The following is a 22,357-nucleotide window of genomic DNA, read 5'->3' as shown; positions in this document are numbered from 1 at the left end:
TTCGGGTCTTATTCAGGTATAATTGGCCTAATAATGACTTATTTAGGACCTAGCACCGCAGCATCATGTACACGAGAGAGAGAGTGAGAGAGAGAGAGAGACTCGTATACACACGTGCACACAGCAGTGTAGTGTCTCCACTCTCCATATATGATCTCTCTCTGGAAGGAGCTGTATATGAACTGCGCGGCTGTACTGAGCGTTGTGTTGTTATTTCCACCTCCTCCTCCTCATCTGAGTAACCGAGTTAATCATAATAACAGTATGTGACTCTTATTGTGTTGTTTGGGTTAGATTTCTTTAAACCACTTGGTGCAGGTGAAAGTAAAACTACAATACGTTTAGCATCTCATCATGTTGTGTCTATCTGTCAACTCACTCACTGTGCAATCTGCACGCTCTGATAGACATGTCAAAATATTCTCCTCTCCACCAGCAGGGGGTGCTGGCGCACCCTCCGCACCCCCTTCCAGCACTGATGCGTTCAGATGCTTTGGTGTTCGCCTCCTTATTTTGACAGGACTCGGGTCCCTTCTTAGCCCAGTATGATTGAACTCTGTCATCAATGTTACCCCAGCGAGCAGGGTCACTGTTATAGGAATCCTCCGTGTTGGTGTCTATTTGGGCAGTGCCAGCTTCACCCTCATCTGCTTCAGACTGTGACTGGGTAGACGAGGGCCCCGGCTCGACCTCCCCCTCGTCGCCTAGGTTCACCATCACCACCTAAGAAAATGGTGCATCCGTGCATTTATTAGGCTACTTATTAGGCCTATATATAGCTCTTTTATCCAAAACGCTTTATTGTGCATAATTAGGCTACAACAAACTGATATAGGCTACCCACACAGACACTGCACCCGGCGCCAAAATAAAACTAAACAATAATGCAGGACAACTATAATGCAAGGCTTATAGGCATGAATCATCTTCATCGGGAGCAGATAGGGGACTTGTTCCCAGTTCCACTACCTCCTCACCGCTGGAGTTGTTCACCACCACCGCCACCTAAATGGTCATTTTGGTGCATTTATTACAGGCCTGGCTCCAAAGCAAAACAATTCTGAGCAAGGCTTTAGGTTTAGACACTTATAGGCACCAACCTGCTCATCATCTTCATCGGGAGCGACGGGAGCAGATAGGGGACTTGTTCCCAGTTCCACCTACTCCTCATCATTGGAGGAGATAGTTGTTGTTGGGGTCGAACCGTTCATGCTGTGTTGTCGGCAGTCTTGCTGCTTCAGAAGCAGCAGCCGCTGTAGGCGCTGAAGGTGTCGCTAAATTAACTGGTGTGAAGGATTCCATAAGTTTCTTCATTTTGCTCAGTGTCACCTTTTTACCTTCTTCTTTTTCTTTTTTGTGATCCACTCGGACCACTCGGACAAGGATCACTGGAGGAGATATAGTTGTTGTTGGGGTCGAAGTGTTCATGCTGTGTTGTCGGCAGTGTTGCTGCTTCAGAAGCGGCTTCTGCGCCTCTTTTGTGATCCACTCGGACCAGTCGGACAAGGACGACTCTGTTCATTGTCTTTCTTCTTCTTAAAGTTATCCGCCATGATGATTGTCTCAATCACAAGATTCACAACAGACAGACAGATGTCACGCCTAAATGACAGGTGAACTGACCTCACCTCCGGGCCTGGGTGGATCTTGGGTGGAGATACGGAAGTGGTGGTGGTGGTGTCACTGTTGTTGTGTGTGTGGGGGGTGGGGGGCCCTCATACCGGACACAGACAGTAGGCGGGCTTTCCACGGCTATAGCTACCCTACAGCAGTGGGCACTGCAGACAGGCAGTGCAGACAGAAGCTCTCAATGGTTTAACCATAATACAACTAAATACAATAACTATACACACATTTCACTTGAATTGGATTTCAATACTTTATCCGGGGGCCCCCTAGTCGGGGGCCCCCGGGCTGCAGCCCACCGTAGCCCCCGGGCTGCAGCCCACCGTAGCCCAACGGTAAGTCCGCCTCTGACAGTCGGCATGTTTAAAATAGGTTTGCATGAGTTGGCAGTCTGTAATGAGTTTGCCAGGGAGAACAGGTGATAATCATAGGGATAAAAGGTTCATCTACTAGTATGCTACATTAAATTAGTCAATACCACAATGTTGTATGAATTTTGCCACCACAAGTATCTGCTATTTATGAAAACCACTGATCTAAATCACTGCTCTAAATGTCTTGTTTACTTACATTACACGCAGCCTTGCGGCTCTTCGATCCGGTTCCAATTAAGCTTCTATTCACAATGAACGTTTAATAAACATTTCACATCCAGTCCCAGTGTGCACACATAAATGAACAGAAAATCCATGTATTTGACCAGCAGATTGTGGTAAAAAAAGAAAAAGAAGTAATTTTTCAAACAGCAGGAGGAAATGACAAGCCGAGTGTGAGTCTGATAAGGCTTGTTAAATATGCATGGTGTTTGTCAGATGATTTATTCATGAGAAGCTGTGTATTGTGTTGTTTCTGGGTTGCTTGTGTGTCACTGGTGTTGACAGAAGAATCAACCAGAGAATAAAGCACAATGTAAAATAGAACATGAAGTTTGGATTAAAGGGATGGTTCACCCAAGAATTGACGTCATTTCTATTGTTTACCTACTCGACAGAGATTTACAGAGAATGGTCCAAAATACAAAGAAACCTGATGAATGGAAATAATCCGAGAATGAACAGTGAAACTATATAAAAAGCTTCCAGCTTCATGTCAGGCATAAAAAAACACCACTACAGATTTTTTGTATCAATCAATCAATCAATCAATCAATCAAACAAACAAACAAACAAACATACTTTATTGTCACATTACAGTTACACGGTAAAAGTGGGTGAAATTCTTACTTGTGCGTGCTCTCCCTATTGCAGAGGAAGAGTGTCAGTGTCATGCAGGTTAAAAGTCATATATAGAACACAGCTTCCATAGGCATGGCTCAAGTGCCATCATGTGCTAATTTAACATGTAGCCTATGTATCATTTTGGATATCAAGTCACAACACTTGCTTCGGAAACTGAACTGATCGGAAAACTTGTGGTGGAGTTATAGGTGTGGGTGCATGGTACTGTTAGGAGGAGGTGTGTCGGGGTGTTAGCTCTTCTTGCAAGTGCCACAGATTTGCCAGCTTGAGGTACACATTCCACATAAAACGTCATTGCTCTCAGGCAGAAACCTTTTATGCATGTTTCAACTGTTTGTTTTGTTTTGGTAAATTAATGCTTGTAGAGGCTGTTTTCACGTTCATTGTATTTAAAATTATGAAAATAGAACTGTTTTGTAGATAGAAGGTTTCCACCTGATAGCAATAACTTATTGTTCTCTATATCTAATGAGCCTTGAAGAATGAAAGGGTTAACTCCCTGATCCAGATATAGACAAATTCAGAAACTGGTCTCATGGTCGCAGCTTACGTATTTCCTGTAGGCGGAGCCGACATAGCTGCAGGGTAAACCCGCACCTCTTCTACTACAGTGAAATGAGTGAATGGTAGAGTGACTGATGTTAGTCTGCCTCAAACGTTACTCTTTGACGTGCTTTTTACTAACATTAACATTACAAAGATGCCCAGAACATCGGGATGAACCTGTGTAGTTTATGGCTGCTCCAACAGTAGTGGCAACATAAAAAAAAATGGTTGAGACGAAGCAGTGAAAGGTCCTGAAAGATACATAACGTCAGTCTTACCCAATACCCAATCGTTCTGTTTTATGAACACAAGGCTGCTGTACTTAAAGATATTTTGACATTCCGTTTTTTTTCTTTTGTAATGTTGCCACAACTGTTGGAGCAGCCATAAACTATACAGGTTCTCCCGATGTTCTGGGCATCATTGTAATGTTAGTGTTAGTAAAAAGCAGGTAAAAGAGTAAAGTTTGAGGCACTACCAGTCACTGTAGTAGAAGAGGTGCGGGTTTACCCCGCAGCTATGTCGGCTCCGCCTACAGGAAATACGTAAGCTGCGACCATGAGACCCGTTTACGAATTCGATAATGTGTCTGGTATATTGTGGGAATGAACTGCCATTGAGTGGGCGGTATTGGCCCAGGAGGTAAACCAGCCGCTTCTGTAAGATCCCCAGGCCAGCTCCCACTGGTATGTGTTGAAGTGTCCTTGAGCCACACACGGAACCCCTAACTTCTCCCCATGAGCAATTTGGTGCCTTGCATGGTTTCCTCTACTTTGTGAATGTAATGCACATTGTAAAGTGCTTTAAATAAAGGTGCCATATAAATGCACCATTTACGTGAATCGGCCTGTAGGTCTTAATGGATTAATAGAGAACAGTAAAGGGCCTTTCAAACGGGAAGCGATTTAACACACGCCTATAGTTCATTTTCAATGAGACCTGCCTTTTTTTCTGTATGCGCGGAGAAGTCGAGGGACATATTTACGTGAGCGCGGTCCTGTGAATTTGTTGCGCTCGTGCTCGTTTTGTGCACACGCACCAGACCTGGATTCTGTTTAGCTTTTTTTTACGCTTGCGTTGTTCCACCCCTCTTGAACAGACCTGTAGCAGACCTGTCCTTGATCCATGCGACAACGTGTGCGTTCATCGCTTCCCGTTTGAAAGGACCTTTAGTTGTTTTGCATCACAGTTCAGTTCATCACTGTGTCTGGATGTTTCTACTCCCACCATCTCTCTCTTTCTCTCTGTCTCTCTGTCTCTCTGTCTCTCTGTCTCTCTCTCTCTCTCTCTCCATTCCCAGAGCCATAGAGTAAGACAGAGTTGCGACAACTCCATTCACTTCATGGGGCCAGTTCAATGGCTCTTCTACATAGACTTCTATTGCCGAAGAGCATAGCAAACAGTGGCAAAGTCCTGGACCGGATGTTGGCAGAATGCACTGGACTCAGGCAACAGCCCAGCTTTAATGATCTTAAATCCCTTTATTTTAGATAGTTTTTTTTTGTAATAGTACAACATACACGTTACAGAGACTTTAGTTGTCACTGTACAATACTTTAAAACTTATTTGCGCCACCCTTGTTGAAACCAATGTATTTCAAACTCCAGCTTGTCACTGTCCAGGCTGCATGAAAAGCGCTCGAGCGCTCAGTTTTCTGCCCCCTCAATGTCGTAAGACTCGTAACTCTGTCTTACTCTATGGCTCTGTGCATTCCCAGCAGCCAGATATCGCTGTGTATTCTTCATAAACGTTTCTCTGACACCATCCAGATTTTGATGCCAACCTCGGCATGATGAATGGCATCCCCCCCATGATGCCCGGCCTGGGCATGATGGGCCCGCCCATCTCCCAGGATGTCCCAATCATGAAGGACATCATCCACTGCAAGAGCTGCACCCTCTTCCCCGCAAACCCCAGTATGTTTATTACATGGTTATAAAACTGTTCCTCTGAAAAGACTTGTTATTCTCTGACATTACACCTTTTGACGTTAGATGAATAGAGGCTATGCGCGTGACAGTTATGCGGGAACGCCTACTGAGTGGCAAAAAAAACAACTTTCTGGCCTTGACAGTTGCCCATACATCCACACAGAAAAGTCATATCTGATTGTTTTAAACGACAATAAACTCGCCAACATTGCAGCTGTACGGAAAGTTTGAATTATTCTTTCTATCTGCAAAGCTTTAGTTTCATAAAAATCCACCATAGACATTCTATGGCAATCTACAATCTAGACAATCTAGAAATTCTGTGCAGGTGATTGAGGTGTCAGAGTTGGGAAGTGCTCATTTTCAATAACGCAACGTCCTGCTGTCTCCTGCATTAGGTCTATGTGCAATTTACTAGAAACAGCTGTTACGCAGAACCATTGAGTGATTTCCAACGAGCGCTTACAAACTCCAATGCTCCATGGTGCTCAATGTTTTGCCACTCAGTCTAGACAAGGGGGAAAAGTGATGCAGTGGAAAAGTGATGCATGTGCATACTAGAGAGTAGAAGGGTTCATAAATGGAAAGAGCAGGTAAGCATTAAAAAGAAAAAAGTGTAGCCTCGGAGACCGCAGGCGTTTTGTTTTCAAATGGTGAAAAGAAATCCCCTGCACCTGTGTCTAATCTCTCTCTCACACAAACACTCTTCCTTCAAGGTTGGTGAACCAATAGGGAGCCCCCATCCGTGTCCAGCGGTAGATTGACCCGCCCCTCTAGGCCCAGAAAAGCATAAGTCTCTTTCAGGCTACTGGAAGTGTGACCTGTTGAAACACAGTTTCAGTGTCTTTCCGTCTCTATGTCTGTCTGTCTGTCTGTCTGAAAGGTTTCTTATATTTAAACAAAAACACCCTGACTGGGAGTGTCTTGTTGTGTTGTGCTGTGGTGTTGTGCTATGATCCTTGGCATTCCCAATAAGAGTCCCCAGAGGGTTGGAGCGTCCTGGTTCTAGCAGGTCAGGTGATGGATGGGTTTGTGTAGCAGTAGCATCGAGTGGCCACAGAGACAGCAGTCCTCAGGGACACTCTGATCTATTCCTGCAGACTGGCTCGCAGCCAGGAACTCTGTTACCCCTTTTCCACCGGTTCAGTTCTTATAGTGGTTCTTAGTCCAGAGCCAGAGCTCCAAAATTGGAATGTTAACACAATCATTCCCGGGATTCCTTCAAAATAGGAGCTCTATTTTGCTAGCTTACCTTGGTCTCGATTTCATTATATCGCCAGAAGCTCCAAAAAGCGTTCATATTTTGTGTGAGAGACGGATGAGGAGCAGAAATGAAGCGCTAGTATATCCATCAGATCAAAACCACGGAGAGCACCCTGGATTAGGAGAGACGAGGCATTCTTTCTGCCGTGCTAACAGCTAAGTGAACGGTAAGCTAATATGACTGCAGAGTGACGCGTACGGTGGCCGAGAGTCGGACTGAAAAATAAAAAAATATAAGGAAAGAATATTCTTCTCTCACCTGGTATCATTAAGGATGCGCTAGGACGTGTACACACGTCCAATGCATGTGTCGGTTGGAATCCCTACGGACAGAATGTGTTAATCATGAATTGAATGGGCAAAACCATACTTATATTAGATTATCACCATGAAATTTCCCCAGTTGGTTACTTACACGAAGACAATGATTTATTGTATTACAAATTCATTTTTAAATATGCAAATAAGGCATAAGAAATATATTAAAAAGCTACTACTGTAGAAGGGGTATCATATATTAATTTACTTTACAATTCTACAATGTTATATAAGCATAGTTTTGCCCACTCCATTCATAATTAACGTTCCAATTTTGGAGATCTGGCTCAGGACCAAAGAACCAAAAATAACTGAACCGGTTCCCATTGGGAACCAACCGGTGGAAAAGGGGGAGTGTCCACATTGTTCCACCGCATAACTCTGTACCATATCCATGGGAATGCAGGGTGTCCTGCAGGTGCGTGTATTCAAACGTGTCCAACGTGTCCGTTGCTTGTCCATGAGAGGTACCACAAAAATAACATCGATAAAAAGGTTGACACCAGCCCAGCAGTAGGAGTATTCCATCCTGCTGCAGGTCAAACACATAACACTGTTCTTCCGTCTCTCCATGTTCGACAGACCTTCCACATCCGGGTTTCAGAGATCGCCCACCAGGCTGTAAGACGGTGTTCGTGGGCGGCCTGCCAGAGAACTCCACAGAACAGCTGATCGTGGAGGTGTTTGGACAGTGCGGAGAAATTGTCACCATCCGCAAGAGCAAGAAGAACTTCTGTCACATCCGCTTTGCAGAGGAGTTCACCGTGGACAAGGCTCTCTTCCTGTCCGGTGAGACATTTTATCCAAGACACACAAAAAAAGAAATACATGTCATCTCCAGTTTACTTCCTGTATCTGCATGATGGTGGTCACTGAACTGAATATTGGAACCAATACTCAAAACACACAACACAAGACATAATCTTCCCAAGATGTTCATACTAAAATGGCTTCTTGCGCGATCTGCCTTCGCCCACTTATAGTAATGATAATGATAATGAATGTATTTATATAGCACATTTCTAGACAAAGTCACAAAGTGCTTTACATCAAAAGAGAACAACAAAAGATCAATCCATGCAATAGCAGGCATAAAAATGAGGTTAGGAAAAGGCTTTAACATAAAGGTGGGTTTTAAAAAAAAACGTATAGTGAAGTGAAGTGAGTGATCTTAAATATAATAGAGACGCCACCGAGAGGAATCATTGAAGCGAAAAAGACATGGTGGCCGAAAGTGGTATTGCCGCTTCGAGCGGCACTGGGCCATACGTGAACGTGCTGGCTCGCACCGCGAGCCAATACACAACAATGGCAGTGCTCATTCATGACTCGCTCGCACACGCACGCACGCCCGGCACGTTCACGTATGGCCCAATTGAAATCGCCTCATGCGCTGTGCCTCAATGCAAGTGGATGGGAGGAGAAATCCGGTGACTTCTCTATACTCTACTTATAATGGAAGTGGACGGCAGGGAAACATTTCATTGATGGACCACAGCGGAAGCGAGCATTGCCTAGCATAGAGGAAGCTACTATATGTATACAGTAAATATAAAAGAGGCTATTCTGATAAATCAGATAAAACCTCAAAGACGTCTTTGGCAGCGAGCATCTTGTCTCTCCTCCACATTGTCGCTTTCTAACCTTCTTGTCTCTCCTCTGCAGGCTACCGCATCCGTCTGGGCTCCAGCTCAGACAAGAAGGACTCTGGTCGCCTCCACGTGGATTTTGCTCAGGCCAGAGATGACCTGTATGAGTGGGAGTGTAATCAGCGCGCTCTGGCCAGAGAGGAGAGACACCGACGCAAGATGGAGGAGGACCGCTTCCGCCCGCCCTCCCCACCAACCATCACCCACTACTCTGATCATGAATGTAGCCAGCTGGGAGACAAGATCAAAGGTACAGTCACCAGTTATTCAAACCGCAATCTAATTTATCTGACAACCTAGAGAGAGATGTACCTCTGTGCTGTGAAGGGCAGCAGCCCAGAGCCAGGCATCATGGAAAACAGTGATGATAAACCTCTTATCTCCATATATTGTTTTGTAGATTAATGCCAAATTGAATTTCATCATACTACAGCGTCACACAATTAAAAACATCAAGAGTAGTGGATCACGTAGCGCAAAACGACGTGTTTTGAGTTGTCGATCTGATACTTTTACTATTTTTGAATTTGAATGCTGCAAAAGTAACAGTTTTGGACGTATGACAAAATATGAGTTTTTCAGTCATGGTGTCTGATCTCTGTTTCCTGTACTGTCAGCAAAGCTGTTTGTCAAGAAGCTTTAAGGGAAAAGATGCTGAACAGGATTTCTATTAGTGGTTCTACGTCTCTCCTGTCCTCTCTTCTTTAACCCTCTCTCACATCTTCTATTCTCAGCTTTCTGCTCAGCTGCTGCCTGCAGTGGAAACTCCTTTCACTAATGAGATGACACCAGGGCTGGACTGGGACAAGAATTCGGCCCGGTCATTTTCGCGCGAATTTGGCCCAGACCAGCCCACCACAACCAGCGCAGATAGCAGAAACTAAACCCGCTCCGTCGAGGCACACACAAACAAACAAGCCCTAATACCACCACTTTTACAGAACAACATAAATTATACAAACCAACAGACAACTACACAACCCTTTGTTGCTCTCACGAGAATGCTGCTGGCAAAAGGATTCAAGATAGAACAGGGTTTATTTGTCACTCACTGATACAGGTACAGAGAAATTATCATGATGGCACTGGCAGAATGGCAGCATGCCCGGACCTTTCCTGGTGGCCTGCCGCCTATTGGCCTGCCTGCCTGTCAATTTATTTATTTTTTATATCATGGCAGCCCCCTACGGTTGCGGCCCACCGGGAATATGCCCGGTACGTCCTATGGCCAGTCCAGCCCTGGATGACACTCTCTCAGCTAAAAATGTTTCCTGAAAGATATGCTGTGACTTCTTGCCTCCTTGTCATCATCTAGTACAGGACTAGTCACTCTCTCTCTTTCAGCCTTTAGTTTTGCTGTAAAAACAGTTATACTGAGAAACGTATGTTTAACAGATGTTCACAGAAACATATTGTTACACCCAGCATTATTTTAGTTTGTTCAAATATTTATCTAGCATATTGTTTCAGTGAACAGAATATGTCACTGATTCCATATTTGAGGGACCAAACTATAGAGTGTAAACCTACAGGATTGAGTGACCGCTACAATGTGTGCCTTGAATTAATTATTATATCTGGTATTTATTAATGATGTATTTTCTCTATTATTAAGGATATTGTAGCAGTCTATTTGTATTGGTGGTGGGGCGGAGGTCGCAAGACATGGGCAAAGCATTTCCGGGAGTCCCCAGCCAAAAACGTTGAGAACCCCTGGTCTAGACCGATGTCACCAGGGCGTTGTCTATGGAAATAGTTATAGATCCTGCATGGGACAGGACGTCACGTACCTTGGAAGAAGACAATCTCTGTCTTCTCTTTATTAGCATGAGCGCTGGGTGTCGGGAGCACATAAGCGCTACAGAGCGGCAATCATAACTGCGGTGGCAAGCAGCAATAATGAAACTGCAATTACAGGCCAGCGCTCTGTGGATTCGTCTATATATTCTTGAGTGCTGGAAGCGTGTCTTTACCATAGAAATGCATGGCAGACAGGCGCATGATGCAACCTTAAATTAACCTACTACAGTATATGACTACTAAAATGTAGGTAAGCCTGATGCCTATTGAAACACTTGCATTTCAGAGTAGAGTAAGACGAAGGCTGTCGGACTGCTTTCACTATTCAATGCTAATTTATGCTAATTTACATCCTTGGACAGATCTCTACAGCCCCCATATCTCTCTCTCTCTCTCTCTCTCTCTCTCTCTCTCTCTCTCTCTCTCTCTCTCTCTCTCTCCCTCTCCCTCTCTGTGTGTGCCATTATTGAGGAAGTATTTCCAATGATCAGTAATTGTAGTAAAGTCTCCAGTAATAGGCATTTATTCACAAACTGCTCATGTAGTTCATTCATTCATTCAAGTTTTATTTAATCTATAAATTACTTGCTAGTTACTTATTAATGAAAACTCTTATTCCATGTGTTGTTTTTGTTTTTACTACTTTCACATATTTGAACCCCTGACTCCTCTCTCCTCTCTTCAGATGACGGTACATTTCCTGAGGCGGTGCGGGTGCTGTTGACCTGGGTGGAGAGAGGCGAGGTGAACCGCCGGAACGCCAACAACTTCTACTCCATGATCCAGTCCTCCAACAGCCACATCCGCCGGCTGATGGGTGAGAAGACTCAGCATGAGAAGGAGATGGAGGAAGCCAAAGAGAAGCTGAAGAATGCCCTGTCCGGGATACTGGTTCAATGTGAGTGTACAGCACCACACACTGTGACTGGATTATGTAGATAATTTAGTGTATGTTCCACTGTTCAGTGATAATTTAATGAACTTGACCTGTATGTGCCTGTTGGCCACTGGCCTACTTGAGAACTATGTAACTTGGGAAATCTCGGAAATCAGCTCCGAACTCATTTTCAAAAGATCGGAATCGGGGAGAAAAGATCAGATTTTGTATTGTCTAATGTAAATCTCAAAGAAAGATGTACTGTATAAGCAATGAGATTTTGTAAAAACTGTTGTGTTTATGCTAGTTGTCAACTTGTCATAGCACCCGTTTTAACTATCTGTCTGTGTACCTTTTGTGCCCATACTGTATATGGAGATCTCTGTATCTGTCTGTGCCTGTGTCTGAAGATCTCAACAGCTGCCTACAACAGAGCTTTGCGCTTGGCTAGGCAGGCATATTTCTCGGCCATCATTGTTAAGAACAAGAAAAATGCAAAAGTACTATTTTCCACTATTGAACGTGTACTTAACCCTCCCCAGTCCTACAAGCAATCATTTCCCGCCTCTACTGCTAAGTGCAACGAGTTTGCATCCTTTTTTGATGCCAAAATCAATAACATTCGAGTTGGCATCATAAATGTAGCTGCTGCAAACACAGCAAATGGTGCCTCGCTTATAAATATTGTTCGCCCTAGGGGAAGCCTGGCGTCTTTCCATACAGTCGAGGAACTTATGAGGACATAATGCGGATGTCCTCATCCACATGTTCACTGGACCCACCCCCTTCCTCAAAGAGGTGCTAGAGTGTGTAATTGGAGAAATCCTGCAAATTGTAAACAGCTCCTTACAATCAGGCATCTTTCCTGACTCACTGAAGACGGCTGTAGTTAAGCTAACAGCATACCGGTACGTTCGCGCATGGGGCTGCAGGCAGCCCCATGCGCGATGATGCCCATGATCTTCCCAGCCATGTTTGCTAACCTACTTATTTGAGATTTGTATTACAGTTAGATTGCCAAACCAGCTGGACATACCGTATTGACTCTATACTAGCTCTGTAAAAGGTCAACATGATATTTACACCTGGGTTACATCTTCTGATAGTGCTGACATGACATAATAATCCCATCTAGTGTTTCATTAGCGCGACGGAACTGTGATAGGCTACAGCTGAGCTTGTTGCGCTGCTGATAGGCAGTGCATGAACACAGTAACACACACGTTGAAACAAGGTGGTAAAGATACCAAGAAGGAGTGGACAGTGATGTCACTGTTGCAATACACGGAAGTAGTATGGACTTGAAGCTGTTTATAAACCAGTCAGTCAGTGACATCACTGACGAATCCTTGGTGTTACTCTTCCTGCGACCGATAGCCCCTGAAACCATGAGGCTTTCACCGTCGTCCTGACTCTTTTTTTTCTCTTCTTCCCCCTTCATGGGCCCCTTGGGGGTCCTGGGCCCCGGTTGCACCGTCGATATATTCGCCACCGGCCATACACCCCCTGTTACTGTACCTCCTGACCTAGCTGACGACCCCCCCCCCCCCCACATGGAAATATAAATTGCATAAGCTGCGACATACATTTCCTATTTATCCACATATATGCACAATGCACATATATGAACCTGAATATGGCTTATATATGCAGCATATACTTACCATATATTGGCATATGTTAATAATATATTTAAAATAAAACCATAGCACCACCATAAGCCTTTTCATGTCACACACCCCCTAGAAGGTGCTCGCGCACCACAAGGGGTGCACGCACCACAGTTTGGGAACCACAAGGGTCCCGGAAAGGCACTATTGATCCATGTACTGTTCACTTTCACCGTGCACGCACGCACGTGCGCACACGTTGGACCGAGGCAAAATCTCTGGGGTCTTATTGATTCCATTGTGTACATTGTGATCCAATGAGATACAAAGGTCTATCCCACTCACTCTTTCTTTTTGCCCATAATACCATAGGATAAACAGCCGAGAGGACTACAGCTGTGTTGATAGTTGTGAGAAAAGAAAAGGAATGCACTGGGCGAAAAGAGCAAGAATCCCTAAATTCCGGTTTTAGGATTCTTCTAGAATACGGACATTTCTGATGCATATCCTGAGTTTTGTTGATATGCGGCATTTTATGTAAAATATGAACTCAATATACACCCTGAAGACAATATATTGTACTAGGATATGAGCGTAATTTTATTTTTGTCATGTATGTGTTCCGAAAATGACCTGAGGGCGAAAATAGCAAGAATCCCTAATTTCCGGTTTTAGGATTCTTCTAGAATACGGACATTTCTTATGCATATCCTGAGTTTGTTGATATGCGGCATATTATGTAAAATATGAACTCAATATACACCCTGAAGACAATATATTGTACTAGGATATGAGCGTAATTTTATTTTTGTCATGTATCTGTTCCGAAAATGACCTGAGGGCGAAAATAGCAAGAATCCCTAATTTCCGGTTTTAGGATTCTTCTAGAATACGGACATTTCTGATGCATATCCTGAGTTTGTTGATATGCGGCATATTATGTAAAATATGAACTCAATATACACCCTGAAGACAATATATTGTACTAGGATATGAGCGTAATTTTATTTTTGTCATGTATGTGTTCCGAAAATGACCTGAGGGCGAAAATAGCAAGAATCCCTAATTTCCGGTTTTAGGATTCTTCTAGAATACGGACATTTCTGATGCATATCCTGAGTTTGTTGATATGCGGCATATTATGTAAAATATGAACTCAATATACACCCTGAAGACAATATATTGTACTAGGATATGAGCGTAATTTTATTTTTGTCATGTATGTGTTCCGAAAATGACCTGAGGGCGAAAATAGCAAGAATCCCTAATTTCCGGTTTTAGGATTCTTCTAGAATACGGACATTTCTTATGCATATCCTGAGTTTGTTGATATGCGGCATATTATGTAAAATATGAACTCAATATACACCCTGAAGACAATATATTGTACTAGGATATGAGCGTAATTTAATTTTTGTCATGTATGTGTTCCGAAAATGACCTGAGGGCGAAAATAGCAAGAATCCCTAATTTCCGGTTTTAGGATTCTTCTAGAATACGGACATTTCTTATGCATATCCTGAGTTTGTTGATATGCGGCATATTATGTAAAATATGAACTCAATATACACCCTGAAGACAATATATTGTACTAGGATATGAGCGTAATTTTATTTTTGTCATGTATGTGTTCCGAAAATGACCTGAGGGCGAAAATAGCAAGAATCCCTAATTTCCGGTTTTAGGATTCTTCTAGAATACGGACATTTCTTATGCATATCCTGAGTTTGTTGATATGCGGCATATTATGTAAAATATGAACTCAATATACACCCTGAAGACAATATATTGTACTAGGATATGAGCGTAATTTTATTTTTGTCATGTATGTGTTCCGAAAATGACCTGAGGGCGAAAATAGCAAGAATCCCTAATTTCCGGTTTTAGGATTCTTCTAGAATACGGACATTTCTTATGCATATCCTGAGTTTGTTGATATGCGGCATATTATGTAAAATATGAACTCAATATACACCCTGAAGACAATATATTGTACTAGGATATGAGCGTAATTTTATTTTGGTCATGTATGTGTTCCGAAAATGACCTGAGGGCGAAATAGCAAGAATCCCTAATTTCCGGTTTTAGGATTCTTCTAGAATACGGACATTTCTTATGCATATCCTGAGTTTGTTGATATGCGGCATATTATGTAAAATATGAACTCAATATACACCCTGAAGACAATATATTGTACTAGGATATGAGCGTAATTTAATTTTTGTCATGTATGTGTTCCGAAAATGACCTGAGGGCGAAAATAGCAAGAATCCCTAATTTCCGGTTTTAGGATTCTTCTAGAATACGGACATTTCTTATGCATATCCTGAGTTTGTTGATATGCGGCATATTATGTAAAATATGAACTCAATATACACCCTGAAGACAATATATTGTACTAGGATATGAGCGTAATTTTATTTTTGTCATGTATGTGTTCCGAAAATGACCTGAGGGCGAAAATAGCAAGGATCCCTAATTTCCGGTTTTAGGATTCTTCTAGAATACGGACATTTCTTATGCATATCCTGAGTTTGTTGATATGCGGCATATTATGTAAAATATGAACTCAATATACACCCTGAAGACAATATATTGTACTAGGATATGAGCGTAATTTTATTTTGCTCATGTATATGTTCCGAAAATGACCTGAGGGCGAAAATAGGAAGAATCCCTAATTTCCGGTTTTAGGATTCTTCTAGAATACGGACATTTCTTATGCATATCCTGAGTTTGTTGATATGCGGCATATTATGTAAAATATGAACTCAATATACACCCTGAAGACAATATATTGTACTAGGATATGAGCGTAATTTTATTTTTGACATGTATGTGTTCCGAAAATGACCTGAGGGCGAAAATAGCAAGAACCCTAATTTCCGGGTTTAGGATTCTTCTAGAATACGGACATTTCTTATGCATATCCTGAGTTTGTTCATATGCACCATATGACCATTGGGCCTGTTTTGAGTGAGATATTTTACTGATATTGGTACTTGGTAGTTCATGAACATTGACAGAATCTGGTGATTTCTACTGGGCGAAAATGCCCAGAATCCCAAAATATCTCATTGGATAAGTCACTGGATTTTCTGTAGAATACAGAGCTGATATCCTGAGTTCTTTGATATGCCAAATGTTATCAAATACAAACCCAATATACATCACAAGGACATACATCTCTGCTGTCAGGAAGAAACCACTGTTATTTTTTTCAGAAAATGAAGAAAACATTTATTTTTTAAACAAAGCAATACTGCCTCAAAGTTGGAATTTATATATTGTCACTTACTTGCATGAGAGGTGGTAGAGTTAGCTGTTTTAACAGACAGTTTGAGTGTCCAATTGAGTTAAGAGGTTTAGTTCAAAGCACCTTTTACGATTTCATTGTGTGTTAATAGCATTGATTTATGCCATCATCTAAAACCTCCAAAATAGAGTTGGGTGGTAACAGTAACAATACTATAAGGATACCAGCAGCTACATCTTATTTTTGTCACGTGTTCCAAATAACACATTTCCACGATTTTTCAAAAACAAAAGGGGGGTGGCACTCTATTGTGTAAAGGTTGTTGGGGGGCCATTCTGCCCAACAATTACATAGGTTAAACCAGGGGTTAAACTATGGTGCGTGCACCCCTTGTGGTTCCCAAAGTGGGGTCTGGGGACCCCCAGGGGTCCTTGAGGGAGTTCCAGGGGGTCCCCAGCTAAATGATAGTTTGGAACCAAATGGACCCTTATTGGTCTATAACTCTGAGTGTACAAATGGAACCATGTGTACACTCTCAATTAACATTGATTTTACAATATAAATTGGGGTCCCAGAGATGGAAATGCCATTAAATGGGGGGTCTGTTAGAGCCGTACATATCTTCTCTTATGGGAGTTCCTGACATATCTTTTCAAATGGGAGTCCGCGGGGCGCGGGCTAATAAATGTCAATTTGGGGGTCCTTGACATGAAAACATTTGGGAACCACTGCTCTATGGGGTGCGTGACATGAAAAGGGTAATGGTGGATTTATGGTGATATTTAACACAAACAGCCAAATCTGCAACACTGTTGTAAGGAGATGTATAGAGCAGCTGCAGGAGTATACAGCAGCTGGCATGTCTTTCAGTGCAGTGACATTCTGTGATTATTTTCCATAATCATAGTAAAAAATGTATAGGCCTACTTTTCATCCAAATGAGAGACTGAGCGTTGGAGGTTCGTCAGCTCAGCTAGGTCAGGAGGTAACAGGGGGTGCACGGACAAAAACGTTTGTGTACCGTTAAACATATCTTGCTGAAGGTAGTGTTACCAACACATTAACAGATTCCTGTCTTGCTGTAGAAAATGCTACTTTGAAAGTACAGCATGCACACTGGCTACTGCACGTGCCATGTAGGGTAAAACGGACGAAAGGAGTGTTCGTCGGAGAGAGACGAGAGAGAGTGCTAATAATAATTTAATGTAGGCCTAAAGTTTGTAAAATAAACGGTAAAACTCCCAAGGCTCCACGTGCGTCTGTGTTTACTGTTTGTGTCTGTGTGTGCAGTGCACTTGCACGACGCCGCGCGCGGCCCCTGGTAAAGTAACGCCCACCGGAAACAGTTGATTTACAAACTCTCAACCTATTTCATTGCGACGCTTTGTGAGCTTGTAGATCGGCAGATTTCCCTGTCCCCCACACAGTTGTAGTTATATTTACACTTTTATCTCAAAATGATTTTTCTATTCTACTGTTAGCTTGTATCCTATCCCCCCACCCCCCTACACACACACACACACACACACACACACACACACCCACACATCCATATGCCTACATTCAGTTTTCTTGCATTTTGCTTATCTTAGGAGGTGATAACTTTGATTCAGACAGACAGACAGACAGACAGTACAGTCCTCCTAATACCCTTTCACTTGCCATTCTTTATTATTTTTAATAGAAACCCTTAAATGCTGCACCAGCTGACCTTTCTGAAATGTGTCTATATAGCAACTCTAGTCAGCTTTTGGTCATCATTTCTCACCAGCTTTGTTTAAACAGTAATTGACTGAATGGTTATACATATGGAGATATTATTAACTGAAGTCACACACACACACACACACACACACACACACACACACACACACACACACACACACACACACACACACACACACACACACACACACACACACACACACACACACAGACAGAAACATTGTACAGTGCGAAAGGGACAACATATAACCTATTTGTTTGATAATTACATTATGTATTGTGCCTGACTTGAATGAGCAATATATAATCGGGGACTCATGGGAGCCCATAACGCTCAGAGGCCTGAGGATTTAAACATCAAGGTTTCCCGAGTCCACCTCAGCCCCCCATACATGCAGGCTTCTTCACCAACTGTATAAGCTCTTCAACAGTTTGAAGGGGTTTACGGCACACAGGCATGACTTTAGTGACCTGTCAACCGGCCGGATACAGAATGTGTAGGGGTCTTAGTCATCCATGAGCATGCAGAGGACATATTTTAAAATATCTCCTTCTGACTGACTTCAATGAGCCATCAGGGACTGGGAACCAATAATGCTCTGAGCCCTGCTTGCCTAATCTGTACAGTAGGCTATGCGCATACAATTCGGCTGGCCGAGACGAACGAGAAAACATATAGGTCTCCTCCCAAACGGACACTCCTAAAGGTCAACAGTCACCCAAGACTTTGAAGCGACCTCTAGGGCATTATAAATCATTTAAATATTTTTAAAAAATCCTTTTTTTTCAGGCAGGACACATTTTTCATATTTGAAGGATGCCAAATCCGATGAAATGGGTCTCGTGTCTCTCCGACACTTCTAAGCGTCCACGATCCAGGAATAGACACGACATTCGGACTAAGCCGATTCAACATTTGCGGCCTTCTGTCCTTAAAATCAATAGTAAATTCCCCAAAAATCGTAGAGACAAACGGAAAACAGATCGTCGATCAGCTGGCCGAGACGAACGAGAAAACATAGGTCTCCTCCTAAACGGACACTCCTAAAGGTCAACAGTCACCCAAGAGGCTTTGAAGCGACCTTTTTGGCATTATAAATCATTTAAATATTTTAAAAAAATCCTTTTTTTTCAGGCAGGACACATTTTTCATATTTGAAGGATGCCAAATCCGATGAAATGGGTCTCGTGTCTCTCCGACACTTCTAAGCGTCCACGATCCAGGAATAGACACGACATTCGGACTAAGCCGATTCAACATTTGCGGCCTTCTGTCCTTAAAATCAATAGTAAATTCCCAAAAAATCGTAGAGACAAACGGAAAACAGATCGTCGATCAGCTGGCCGAGACGAACGAGAAAACATAGGTCTCCTCCTAAACGGACACTCCTAAAGGTCAACAGTCACCCAAGAGGCTTTGAAGCGACCTTTTTGGCATTATAAATCATTTAAATATTTTAAAAAAATCCTTTTTTTTCAGGCAGGACACATTTTTCATATTTGAAGGATGCCAAATCCGATGAAATGGGTCTCGTGTCTCTCCGACACTTCTAAGCGTCCACGATCCAGGAATAGACACGACATTCGGACTAAGCCGATTCAACATTTGCGGCCTTCTGTCCTTAAAATCAATAGTAAATTCCCAAAAAATCGTAGAGACAAACGGAAAACAGATCGTCGATCAGCTGGCCGAGACGAACGAGAAAACATAGGTCTCCTCCTAAACGGACACTCCTAAAGGTCAACAGTCACCCAAGAGGCTTTGAAGCGACCTTTTTGGCATTATAAATCATTTAAATATTTTAAAAAAATCCTTTTTTTTCAGGCAGGACACATTTTTCATATTTGAAGGATGCCAAATCCGATGAAATGGGTCTCGTGTCTCTCCGACACTTCTAAGCGTCCACGATCCAGGAATAGACACGACATTCGGACTAAGCCGATTCAACATTTGCGGCCTTCTGTCCTTAAAATCAATAGTAAATTCCCAAAAAATCGTAGAGACAAACGGAAAACAGATCCTCGATCGGCTGGCCGAGACGAACGAGAAAACATAAGTCTCCTCCCAAACGGACACTCCTAAAGGTCAACAGTCACCCAAGACTTTGAAGCGACCTTTGGGCATTATAAATCATTTAAATATTTAAACAAAATCCTTTTTTTTCAGGCAGGACACATTTTTCATATTTGAAGGATGCCAAATCCGATGAAATGGGTCTCGTGTCTCTCCGACAATCTGTGTTCCAGGACATTCTTCCCAAAACATTGCAGCTCATTTGTCTGTAGTTAGATCGACGTATGATCGACCACACAGAGTTGGAAGTGGACTACAAAATAATTCACAGGCACCTGCAAAATGTGCATGGTGCCTGTCTGTGTTTTGGTAAATGGCACCATCATAATATAACATGCCAGTCTCCCACCTGCCCAGAGGGGTTTAAAAATATCTATCTATCTATCTATCTATCTATCTATCTATCTATCTATCTATCTATCTATCTATCTATCGATCTATCTATCAGCGAGACAGACAGTGAGATAGACAGCGAGGCAGACAGACAGACAGACAGACAGACATACAGCCTGTCTGTCTGTCTGTCTGTCTGAATCAAAGTTATCACCTCCTAAGATAAGCAAAATGCAAGAAAACTGAATGTAGGCATATGTATGTATGTATGTGTGTGTGTGTGTGTGTGTGTGTGTGTGTGTGTGTGTGTGTGTGTGTGTGTGTGTGTGTGGTAGGGGGGTGGGGGGATAGGATACAAGCTAACAGTAGAATAGAAAAATCATTTTGAGATAAAAGTGTAAATATAACTACAACTGTGTCAATGGTTATTGAGTGGGGGACAGGGAAAGACCCCCACCGCCACAGCTATCCAGGCAGAGAAGTTACATGTCCTACATGACCTCTCTCATGCTCAGATTTCCCATGGAAACTTTGAGCTTGATAATACTGATATAAGATATGTACGGCTCTAGCAGTGATTTCAACCTTTTTCAAGGACCCCCAGTTTGACATGCATATGCCACGTCAGACTTTCAGGTCCGTCATTGCCATCCCCAGTTCCTGCTTACTGATGTGAGGGTATAAATTCCAGGATGGTATCTTGCAACCTTACGGAGGGGGAAAGACCTTCTTTAATACTTGGTTGTCTATGCTAAATCTTTCCAATGTGTGTAGTAGCGGCACCCACACACATTAACAGCTATTTGAAAAGATTATGGATTTTACAATCACATACACACACACAGACACAAGTGCACACCATGCTTGGCTCCAGGATTAAATGACTGAGGCCGGCAAATAAAAATGTCAATTGTCAAATGTCAATCAAATTTTTAAATTTAAACTATGAGGGTGCAGAATTTGCAACTACCCTCTGGCACCCTTGTGGTGCCAGACGCAGTTATTGGTTTCATAACTTTCATTTTTCATTTTACGTAGATCTATAAGGGTCCATTTGGTTTAACCAACTCTCCATCATTTAGCTGGGGCCCACCTGGAACCCCTATAAGGACCACTGGTGGTCCTCGAACAACTGGAACTCCCCAGAACCACTGCTGAGTGTAACCCACCTGATATTAACCATATAATTTAATATCAAACACAAAAAAACTGCTTGAAATAAGTTTTTTTTTAAAAACTGCATCATACAGTCAATACAGACAACATACATTAATTGACAGGTTGTAAGAAAATAATCAGTTTAAGGCCCAAACAATCTGTATTATTATATTATATTGTGAATGAAAGTGAAATAAATCAGGCATTCATCATTGTAGTTGCTGAAGAAACGTGACATAAGGAGTGTTAATGGAAAGCACTTAAAAGATCAACTACACATCCCACAATGCATTGCAGCTCTTCAGTTCACCCATAGTGCACCTCTTTTTTGAAAAGACGAAATCTGATTGGCTGTGACGTTTAGGCAGTGACGTGGCAGGCAGCCATTGGCTCATGAAAGAGTACACGCTGTCCTTTGAACAGAGAGGACGAGCCTGCCTGCATTCAGCAGCTGACAGACACACACAGAAGCTGTAGCATGGAATGGAGATTACAGGTAATGTAATGCTAAGCTTTTATTTATTGGTTTGCAGCTACATTTGCACTTCATACTGTAGTGTTTTCAGCCTTTGTCAATGTTTGCCTTTGTCAATGTTTTCATGTCAAACCAAAAGTAGGCTATTTGGCTGCAGACTGCAGAGCCACGTTTGAAAAGACTTAAAACATGTTGCTTAATTAAAGGTAGTGTAGAGGATTTTCTTTGGTTGAAATAAGTGTCAAATAGCTCTATATTGTGATAATCATTGGTATAGTCAGTGTTTGTTCAGTAACAGTTTAAGTAGCTCTATATTGTGACAGTAATCATTGCTATAGTGTTTGTTCAGCAACAAGAATAAAATTGGTCCCATGGCTCGAGTTTGATATTCTCCGAACATGAAATCTATTACAAGAGTATATTTCAAGAATTCGGAGAGTATCCATATGGAGGATATCACCATATTTGAATCATATC

General features: G+C 42.4%; 1 protein-coding gene across 1 annotated transcript in view; it reads left to right on the top strand.

Annotated features, from left to right (window-relative positions):
• Nucleotides 1–22,357, top strand: part of LOC306923782 (ecto-NOX disulfide-thiol exchanger 2-like) — a 118,161-nt gene that overhangs the window by 68,215 nt on the left and 27,589 nt on the right. The window contains exons 4-7 of the mRNA XM_079502090.1: nt 5,181–5,327; nt 7,506–7,712; nt 8,589–8,822; nt 11,058–11,270. Of these exons, the coding sequence (XP_079358216.1) occupies nt 5,181–5,327; nt 7,506–7,712; nt 8,589–8,822; nt 11,058–11,270 (801 nt within the window). The remainder of the gene's footprint in view (nt 1–5,180; nt 5,328–7,505; nt 7,713–8,588; nt 8,823–11,057; nt 11,271–22,357) is intronic.

This window comes from Electrona antarctica, assembly GCF_951216825.1.
Source record: "Electrona antarctica genome assembly, chromosome: 1".
NCBI classification, from domain to species: domain Eukaryota; kingdom Metazoa; phylum Chordata; class Actinopteri; order Myctophiformes; family Myctophidae; genus Electrona; species Electrona antarctica.
Note: the sequence above shows the minus strand (reverse complement) of the source record. Positions and strands in the feature narration are given on the sequence as shown.